We start from the raw sequence: 10,000 nt of genomic DNA, 5'->3' as shown, positions 1-10,000 counted from the left end.
GATTACTGAGTGCATATAAACATGCTCATTGTTAATTGGTGTGCATGTTTTCAGTGGTTGTTGGCTCCATTAGACTTGTAGCTCCAGTACAAAACTAAAGAAGCAAACTTCAGACACCAAACATGTCTTGGCTGGTTGACTACAGTGGGAAAAGAGGAGGTGTGCATCTGATTTTTGGCCAAACCATCAATCTGAATATCCTAAGCCACCTAAAGTTTGAAGTCATTGAGTCGGATCAGCTGTGGCAGAAAAGGGCTGGAATTGTACCATGTAGGATTGTTTCAGTTTAAGGCAGTCTGCATGCTGCATCACCTCTGATCCACATTATAAAGGCTTGTGCATCACATGCATGCCAAAATGCATGTTTGTTCGACAGATATATATATATACTTGTATGCTTAAGTATGTGTCTAATTAAAGATTGTGCCATATCAGCATGGCCACTTTTAGTATTTAAATCTACAAGAACATTTAAGATTTTTTGGTTAAGCAGATGTGAAATCATAGACAGCTTTGTCCAATCTATAAAATGATGCTCTGGGTTTTGTTGGCTGAATATTACTGTAGAGATTCACTGGTCTTCAAATCATTTTCCATCAATTGGTTCTTCTTGTATATTACTTTAATCACCCTCTGCGTTCCTGTGTTCAGATATGCTCTGTGTGAATGTTACGTTCACATATAAACCTTATTGCTCCATCTTTCTGCTACGACTGTTCGCATCCTTTTGGACTGACCCATGTCGGTCAGTGAACATTGTTAGAATCCGCATGCCTACATTTGATCACCAAGTTAAAGCTGCTGCTGACCCACTGCCCCCCTAGATGATTACTACAGTATGCAGTGGACTAACCGGTATTCTGATCTGGAAAGAAATCACATCTGGGTCACATTTAGGCAAACAAATCAGATTTTGTGCTGTAATGTGAACGTAACATAACATAATCTGCATTAGAAATCTGCACAGGCAGGAAATTGAAGCCCAAACCTGCAACGTTGAGATGCAGACCAGGCCTGATACTGCTCGATTCAAACCCAAATCCACTTACTCTGGTTTAAACATGATGCTGAGAAGACGGCGTCCCAGTCCTCCTGCTTTCATAGCTTTCAAAGTGCTGTTGCAAGCTCTACGCTGTTTGTGACCAGTGCGCTTTATCATTTGTTTATTTGACCAGGTCAAAATATTTCCACTGTGAAGGCGTCCCTGACTTATTTGAAATTTGGAATATTCCCCTTTAGCGAGCTTTCCTTGTATTTTCTCCATAGCAAACAGTTAGCAAGACACTTGCCTAGTAGAGATGGCATATCTGTATCCATATTGTATCCGGAAAGTGTGCGTAACATTCGCAAATTTGTTCTTTCTTACTATTAATTACTGTTTTTGGGCCAAATTATGATTACAGTGTACTGCAACCACAAAAGCTGAGCTCGGCTTTACTGAGGACTTTCATTTAACAAACATTAAGACTCTACTTAATACCTGAGTCTGACCTAAGTCTGATGTACAGAATAATATCAGCCCAAATCTGGCCCGAGGTTGGCCCGAAATTGGTCTGACGTTGGCTCAATATCTGGCATTTTGTCAGGCCTTTTTGGCTTAGGTTGAATGGCAGTCTTTTCCACCTTATTTCGGTTTATGTACATCTGGCCTTGTTGAAAATTAGCCAGTTTGCCAAGACAAGCATGTTAACTTTTTGCTAATGTGCATTTTTTTTTTTTGAGAATGTGCTTTAAATGTGCATTGTGCCTGAAAGATAGATAAATAAATAATCATGATAATATAAGTTACTCCTGAAAATTATATATGTTTATGGTGAGCTAACTGAGTCAATCACTCTTCTAGGTGGGGACGAAACCGAAGAAGAGGACTGCTGCACAGAGGACCACAGCTCCCCCGCCCCCTCAGCAGACTCTGACCAATCCCAGTTCACCACTCAGGAACCAAATATAGAGGAGGAGGAGTCAGAACAGCCAGAGGCAGGGCTTGGCGAGGAAACGCCAGCGTCTGCAGTGGAGGAGCCTGTAGAGGACGACGATGCCAACAGCCAATCAGTAGACTCTTTAATGGCTGACTGGCAGGAGGACTTGGAGGCCTTCAAGCAGATGGAGAAGGATGAACTTTGATGTCCTCGGTTGACCGTGGGTAGGTCTCGTAACAGCCATAACGAAAAAGAGACTGACTGAAGCGTCAGCTCAGACAATTGTGGACACTTTCAGACACACCTGATGATGAGCTCTGGTTGAGCAGAGTTCAGTCACCTGTGTGTCAATCTCAGGTGCTTCTTACTGAGCATAACACTCACCTGTGCAAGCTCAAACTCACATGGACCTATTGCGCCCAGCCCCCTTCTCCCAACAAACCCAAAACGGGGTCCAAACTAGCTCGTCTTTGCTGTTGTCTTCCTTCTTCCAAATCTGTGCTTGTTGAAACATGGGTTTAAGTTCTGAACATCAGTTTAAGTGATTTTAAGAGCTTGCTGGAACTGTGACGAATCATTCTTACGCAATAGGATTTATAGGCCTTCTATTTTAATTTCTCAGAGTTTACAGGGTCATTGTTGAGAAGTGAGAATGATTCACAGGGGAGAGCAGGCCATAGAAACTTTGCGGAATCTGATAACTGTATATATGTATGTACGTATGGTTGCTTGTATGTATGTGTGTGTGTATGAATGGTTGAATGGCTTTCATTTCTGGAATAGTCTGAGAGTCAAACTCTTTAATCGTGTGCCTCAATATCCGTTGATTTCTGCTTCTCGTACTCACCCTTAACACTCCACACACTTCCTGACCAAGGAAGCAAAATGTCTTTGGAGCCATGTGAGAAAAACGAGCAGTGGCTCTATTCAGCTTTGAATTTGTAAGGACGCTTTTGAGCACAAGTCTCAAAGGTCAGTTATTTATCATGCATAAGTGCTGAACAGGTAGCCAACTGTCCATAACTGTGCATTAAAATGTAAAAGGCAGAAAATGAGGTTAGGACATCAGCTTTGCTAAATGTGGGCCTCTGAGTCCAAATAGTCTTGACTACGGTTACTCATTCGAGGGTCCAAAAGAGGTGTGAAATCAATACTGTCAACCAGAGGGTGCTGTCGCTTCACGTCTGCACACAGGACTGACTGACTGGACTTGACAACAAGGCAAGAAGAAAATAACATCATAAACTGGAAAATAAACTTGTTGAAGGCATTCAATGCATTTGTTAATTAGGCTGTTAAGGTCTTTACATTTGAATGGGACTGTATGAAGAGATGAAAAGAGTGAAATCAGCAGGTTGTGGCCAATAAATGGTAAACACACAGATGTTTTCTGATCTTTCATTTGGTTATATTCAGTTCCTCTCTGTCTAAACAACTGGCAGATAACCATCTCTGCTTATTGGAAAGTGGGTTACAGGAACTCATCACACAGAGCAGGACGTGTGTGCCTTCTTTTACAGCCTGGCAGTTATATTGCCCTGGCTATTGACTTTTTTGGACAGTACCACATTCTAGTTCCCTCTGGTCAGACATCTGACCATAAATGATCCACGTTGAACTGGAATGTTTCTGAGAAGTGATAATGTCAGTTTCATCAGAATAATCCATCATGTATTGTGTATTCCATGTTTCCCACAATTTTAGCAGAACTGGAGGTAAATGAGAATGTAAGTTGACACCGTGATATATCGCTGTTGTCGAGTCAACCTCGTATGTCAGTTTTTGACATAACTTGAAAATGCCCGTTACCCTTCACATTGTGTGTAAATCACATGATGAATGGTGGGGGGCTGGGGGTGGGGGCTGGTTCCATTGACTTACATTAAAAGTAGAGGACTTTTTTTTTTTTTCCCTCTCCTATTAAGTTGTCATTTGGGAGATTGGGTTTTGTTCCAACAGCAGCAATATACAATATATATACATACAAAAGTAGGTATATATTGTACAAATTGTGTGTGTGTGTGTGTGTGTGTGTGTGTGTGTGTGTGTGTGTGTGTGTGTGTGTATATCATATGTATGTCCAAAATGCCAAAACATTAGGTATCAATGGTCCCAACAACAAGTCACTACAAAATAGACCAAGCATTGATGGCTTCAAACAATGCTGAGGCAGTCTCAGTGTTTAATGTAAGACCCAATATTTACCCTGCACTGTTAGAAATGAAGGTTCTGTTCAGGTCCATTTTTCGTTCATCAAGGTACAAACAGTGTAAATGTTCCCTCAAAGCTACAGCAGTGGTTTAAGGTCCAATTGAGCTCCTTAAATCAGTTTTTCCAGGTGAAAAGTTGGTATTTGTACCTTTTCATAACCAAATGTTTTAAAACAGAACAGTAGAATAAAGTCCTGGAGGCGAGGCGGGTGGAGTGGAGTCATTGCAGCTTAGAACACATCATTTCAGTGGATTAGGGTTCAGTTATGATCCCTGACTAAAGGCACTGTGATGGACCCTTGAGGGTCCCACCCCAGTGATAGTTTAGCATCTTTATTTCTGAGAATGTAGGGTTTAAATCTGGACTCTAAACAGGTCAAAACCATCAGAATAAAGCATTATATTATGGATTTGGCCCAGTTTTCTGCCCACGCATAATGTCCATTTTATCAGGTCCACTTACCATATAGGTCTGATTCCACACATGGTAGTACATCTGTTTAACTTCATACTTCACCTTGATCATCAACAGTCAGGAAAGGACCACGGCAGCAATCTTTTGGGTGGCAGATCATTCTTAGAACTGCAGTAACACTGATGTGGTGGTCGCGTGTTAGTGTGTGTTGTGCTGGTGCGAGTGGATCAGACACAGCTTTGCTGCTAGAGTTATTATCCACTGTGTCCGCTCACTGTCCACTCTATTAGACACTCCTACCTTGTCAGTCCACCTTGTAGATGTCAAGTCAACTGCTGCACAGTTTGTGTTGGTCGTCCTCTAGTCCTTCATCAGTGGTCACAGGATGCTGTTAGCTGGGTATTTTTGATTGTTGGACTATTCTCAGTCCAGACACTAAACTGATCCACCACCCACATAATTCCTGCTCAGCCGTGGTCCTATGGGGGTCCTGATGTACAGGACGCATGGTGGTTAACAAGTTGTGCTGAGAAACAGACTTGGCATCTATGGTAGACCACAGCTGGGACCAATGGCACAGAGGGTCCTGCAGTGACCGGTCCCTCTGAAATCTTCACTGGGCTCCACAAAGATCTAGTGCGCCTTGAAAGCATCAACTTTATGGGAGACTCAACAATCAAGCTTTGTCATTGATTACATTTTACTTTACTTTTATTAGCAGGCCTGATAAAACGGCCCGCGAAGTGCAGATACAAGAGAGGTGTACCTAATAAAGTGGGCGCATCAATTAATATAATAGCAAGGGGGGCGTTCCCTAGTTCTACACCACGCCCCCCTCTTACGCCCGCCACTGTGATTGGCTCCCCGCTCTTGCTGCTGTAAGATGGCTTCGGTTTTCGGGCGAATCCGGAGTCCAGCAGCAGAAGCAGCAGTAGCGGCGGTGAGGAGGAGCAGCTCGCCGAGCCTGTGGAGCTCCAGCCCGGCTACAGCGGCGCGTACAGCCCCGGAGAGCAGCCGGAGGAACCGGAGGAGCCCAGTGAGTCCCCCCTGCTCTCATACGGATAATATAAGACCTTCTCTGCGCGGTGAAATCGGTGGGTCACATCCTCAGAACCTCTGGTAGCCAATGTCCTTCTGGTGTTGTTTGCTTGTTGCTGGTTGCCGTTTTCCGCGGCTGCGTTTCTCCCCGTTTGCTGCTATAATTAATCATCTGTAGCCGCAGCTTCATCACTAGGCCTCGCGTAGCCGGAGTGGAGAGCAGTGGAAACACAGGACACCGGGGTTGGCATGCACGCAAGCCGTGCGTGTGTCTGTGTGTGTGTCTGTGTGTGCGTGTGTGTGTGTGCGTGTGTCCCCGCACGCACACAATGCTCCCACTGTCTGTCCCCGCAGCTGGACACCGCTGCGCTGTAGCCCGCCCGCTGCAGCGGCTTGTCCCAGGGCTCGGTTCTCTCAGCGCCTGTCTACAGAGCGGAGGTGTGAACGTGTGTAATCGGGCTTTAAACGTGTCCTGTAAGCAGCCTGACTCCACTCGAGCGCTCCTGCAGCGCAGCAACATCTCAGGATCCTTATTTACCACAGTCAAAAATGCCGTGTTAATTAGCAAACCATGAAAATGGTTGGAGGTGGGGTTTTTTGCGTTTGCGTGCTGATGTGGATTCTCTGCTGGCTGCATTCACGTTGGCAAGTTTGTGCAATTCTGTTTTGCAGCGGTAAGCAGCAGCCAGACAGACAGACAGGGACCACTCGGTCAAAACACACACACACACACACACACACATACATATATATATATATATATATATATACACTATATTTCTAAAGCTATTCACTCACCCGTCCAAATCACTGAATTCAGGTGTTCCAGTCACTTCCATGGCCACAGGTGTATAAAGCCGAGCTCCTAGGCCTGCAGACTGCTTCTACAGACATTAGTGAAAGAATGGGTCGCTCTCAGGAGCTCAGTGAATTCCAGCGTGGTACCGTGATCGGACGCCACCTGTGCAGCAAGTCCAGTCGTGAAATTTCCTCACTACTAAATATTCCACAGTCAACTGTCAGTGGGATTATAACAAAGTGGAAGTGATTGGGAACGACAGCAACTCAGCCACGAAGTGGTCGGCCATGTAAAATGACAGAGCGGTCAGCGGATGCTGAGGGGCATAGAGCGCAGAGGTCACCGACTTTCTGCAGAGTCCATCACTACAGACCTCCAAACTTCATGTGGCCTTCAGATCAGCTCAAGAACAGCGTAGAGAGCTTCATGGAATGGGTTTCCATGGCCGAGCAGCTGCATCCAAGCCTTACATCACGAAGCGCAGTGCAAAGCGTGGAATGCAGTGGTGTAATGCGCCACCACTGGACTCTAGAGCAGTGGAGACGTGTTCTCTGGAGTGACCAATCACGCTTCTCCATCTGGCAATCCGACGAGTCTGGGTTTGGCGGTTGCCAGGAGACGGTACTTGTCTGACTGCATTGTGCCGAGTGTAAAGTTTGGTGGAGGGGGAATCATGGTGTGGGGTTGTTTTTCAGGAGTTGGGCTCGGCCCCTTAGTTCCAGTGAAAGGAACTCTTAAAGCTTCAGCACCAAGAGATTTTGGACAATTTCATGCTCCCAACTTTGTGGGAACGGTTTGGGGACGGCCCCTTCCTGTTCCAACATGACTGACCACCAGTGCACAAAGCAGGTCCATAAAGACATGGATGAGGGAGTTTGGTGTAGAAGAACTTGACTGGCCTGCACAGAGTCCTGACCTCAACCCGACAGAACACCTTTGGGATGAATTAGAGCGGAGACTGTGAGCCAGGCCTTCTCGTCCAACATCAGTGTCTGACCTCACAAATGCGCTTCTGGAAGAACGGTCAGAAATTCCCATAAACACACTCCTAACCCTTGTGGAAAGCATTCCCAGAAGAGTTGAAGCTGTTATAGCTGCAAAGGGTGAACCGACATCATATTAAACCCTATGGATTAAGACTGTGATGTCACTCAAGTTCATATGCGTATGAGGCCAGACGAGCGAAGACTTTTGGCAATACAGTGTGTGTGCATTGTTACGAGCCCTGTGCACCACTGTGTGTGAAGGCATGTAAGCACAGTACACTCAGGATACAAAAAGACTAAAATATGCAAATAATCATATGCAAGTCCAAGGTGCCGGGTCAGATTTTGCTGCTGTTTTTCACACCACATCATATGTCTTTACATATTAACGTCACACACGCACACAGGCTCAAAAGAAGGTCCAGCTCGGTGTTTAGTCCTCAGAGAAAATCAGCATTACACTGTAGATCTGATGCAACAGTAGTTAATTCACTCATATCCTCAGCATTCTCTGTCAGCACGCTCGCGATCAGCTGACTCATCTGCTCGGGGAAGTGGTCCGAAGCACATCCCATGTCACAAAATGTTTTTCCGCTCGCTGGTTGTGATTACTTTTCCATCAGCTTACCACAAATCTCCAAAACGTGCATACACGGTGGGAATGAGAGGTCACCTAAACTCAAAGATATAGTAACTGATTGAATGGCTTTTCTTTAGTTGACTCAACTTGAGGACACCTAGTTCAAACTTCATAGTCAAAAATTCTCTTAATTTATTATTTCCGCATGTCAGTGAAGTAAATAAAATTTATTTGTTTTTATGCTCAGCTCCACCACTAGCCAGGACATTTTTCCTCTTGGATACATGCTTACGGATGGCTGTGGCATCGCTGGGTCTCAAACTCAGAACCTCCTGTTGGGGCGACGGCTTAGTCCACTGCACCACTCAGAAACATATGAAGCAACTCAGAGTTTGTGTTTATAGATGTTTAACACACTGGAGACACTGTTTGTTGTTTTATCGTTTAAAGCAAGGCATCATCTCATGTGGTGTGACTGTCTAATAATCCATCTCAACATCACAAGGTTGTGAGTTTGAATCCCAGCCACTCCACAGCTGTTCATATCCAGAAACCCAAATGGAAAATATGCCAGATGGGACTGTGTGATAGAAGGAGCGCCAACTAGTGGAGAAACTGAGTAAAAAAACACATTCAGTTTTGTTTATCTAAAGGAGATGAAAACCTAGAAACAGCAGCTGGGAAAATTTTTGACTAAGAAGTTTGAGTTGGTGAACTCCAGTGTCCTCAAGTTGAGTCGACTCAAGAAAAGTAATGTAATCAGCTATAATTTTAAGTTGAGCTGAATTGTCTTAATTCTTCTTGTCAGACTTTCAACAAGGTGTTGGAAACATTCCTCAGAGATTTTGGTTGGTTATTTGAGTTACTGTTGTCTTTCTATCATCTGGAACCAGTCTGCCCGTTCTCCTCTGACCTCTCACATCAACAAGGCATTTTCGTCCACACAACTGACCACTCACTGGATATTTCCTCTTTTTCGGACCGTTCTCTGTAAACCCTGGAGATGGTTGTGTGTGAAAATCCCAGCAGATCAGCAGTTTCTGAAATACTCAGACCAGCCCGTCTGGCACCAACAACCACGCCACGTTCAAAGACCCTTAAATCCCCTTTCTTCCCCGTTCTGATGCTCGGTCTGCACTTCAGCAAGCTGTCTTAACCACATCTACATGCATAAAGGCATGCATAAAGAGTTGCAGCCGTGTGATTGGCTGATCAGCTATTTGTGTTAACAAGCAACTGGAACTATACCTAATAAAGTGTCCTGTGAGTGTATATGTATGTGTGTGTGTGTGTGCGTGAAGAAAAATGCCGTATCTCAGTATGTTCCTGGTAGAGGATGTGTTTTCATTAGAAAATATATGTCTGTCTTTATATACAGATGTACAGACAGACAGACAGACAGACAGACAGCTCAGATGATTCAGCTTTTATCCTGTGGATGTTGTATGTACTGGACTGTCTCGATCAAGCCGCCTCCGTCTGTCTCTGGTGGATGTGTAGTAGTAGGGTACTAGAGCACGATTCACTCTTACGTAAAGAGGAAACACACGCATACACAGCGCTGATGACTATTAATAGCCTTATGAGCCTCCTCTTCATCTTTCTCCTCTCCTCTCCTCTCCTCCATTTCCAGCTCTTTAATATAGCTCTCCTCTTCTCCTCTCCTCTCCCCTCTCCTGTCCTGTCTTCTTTTCTCCTCCCTCTCCTCTTCTTCTCCGCCTCTCCTGCCTCCCTTTCCAGTTTGTCTACTATCTTTCATTTTCCACTCTGTGTGTGTGTGTGTGTGTGTGTGTGTGTGTGTGTGTTTGTGTTTTAGGAGGAGCCGACCCAATTTGGTATGTCAGGTTATGATGCAATGTCACAGTGACGTCATGAGGAAAGGAGGTTTCCATAGTTACTAGGGCCTTTAAGTGGGATGTTCCCATGACTGTTATTGTTGTGTTGTGTGTGTGTGTGTGTGTGTGTGTGTGTTTGTGATGGAAAGACTGTGATCCCCATTACACAGTTTGTCTGTGTTTAAAGGGAGAGAGAGGGGTGGGGAGAGAGAGCGAGA

The 10,000-nt window shown here is 44.8% G+C and overlaps 2 protein-coding genes across 5 annotated transcripts in view; both read left to right on the top strand.

The window, feature by feature from the left end:
* The window catches only part of edem3 (ER degradation enhancer, mannosidase alpha-like 3), a 38,108-nt gene extending 34,807 nt beyond the window's left edge, over window positions 1-3,301 (top strand). For all 3 annotated transcript variants that reach the window (XM_017717774.2, XM_017717777.2, XM_037535674.1), the window contains one exon: window positions 1,844-3,301. In XM_017717774.2, the coding sequence (XP_017573263.1) occupies window positions 1,844-2,124 (281 nt within the window). In that variant the 3' untranslated portion in view covers window positions 2,125-3,301. The remainder of the gene's footprint in view (window positions 1-1,843) is intronic.
* Window positions 3,302-5,445: 2,144 nt separating this feature from the next.
* The window catches only part of zgc:92140 (uncharacterized protein LOC447854 homolog), a 60,567-nt gene continuing 56,012 nt past the window's right edge, over window positions 5,446-10,000 (top strand). The window contains exon 1 of one of the 2 annotated variants that reach the window (XM_017717781.2): window positions 5,446-5,580. The gene's annotated coding sequence lies outside the window, so the exon portion shown is untranslated. Of the gene's footprint in view, window positions 5,639-10,000 lie in introns of both variants that reach the window. The other variant, XM_017717780.2, reaches the window with a different exon arrangement.

Source organism: Pygocentrus nattereri, chromosome 28 (assembly GCF_015220715.1).
Source record: "Pygocentrus nattereri isolate fPygNat1 chromosome 28, fPygNat1.pri, whole genome shotgun sequence".
In the NCBI taxonomy this organism is placed as follows: domain Eukaryota; kingdom Metazoa; phylum Chordata; class Actinopteri; order Characiformes; family Serrasalmidae; genus Pygocentrus; species Pygocentrus nattereri.
The sequence above is the reverse complement of the archived record's forward strand: the minus strand, read 5'-3'. Positions and strand labels throughout refer to the sequence as shown.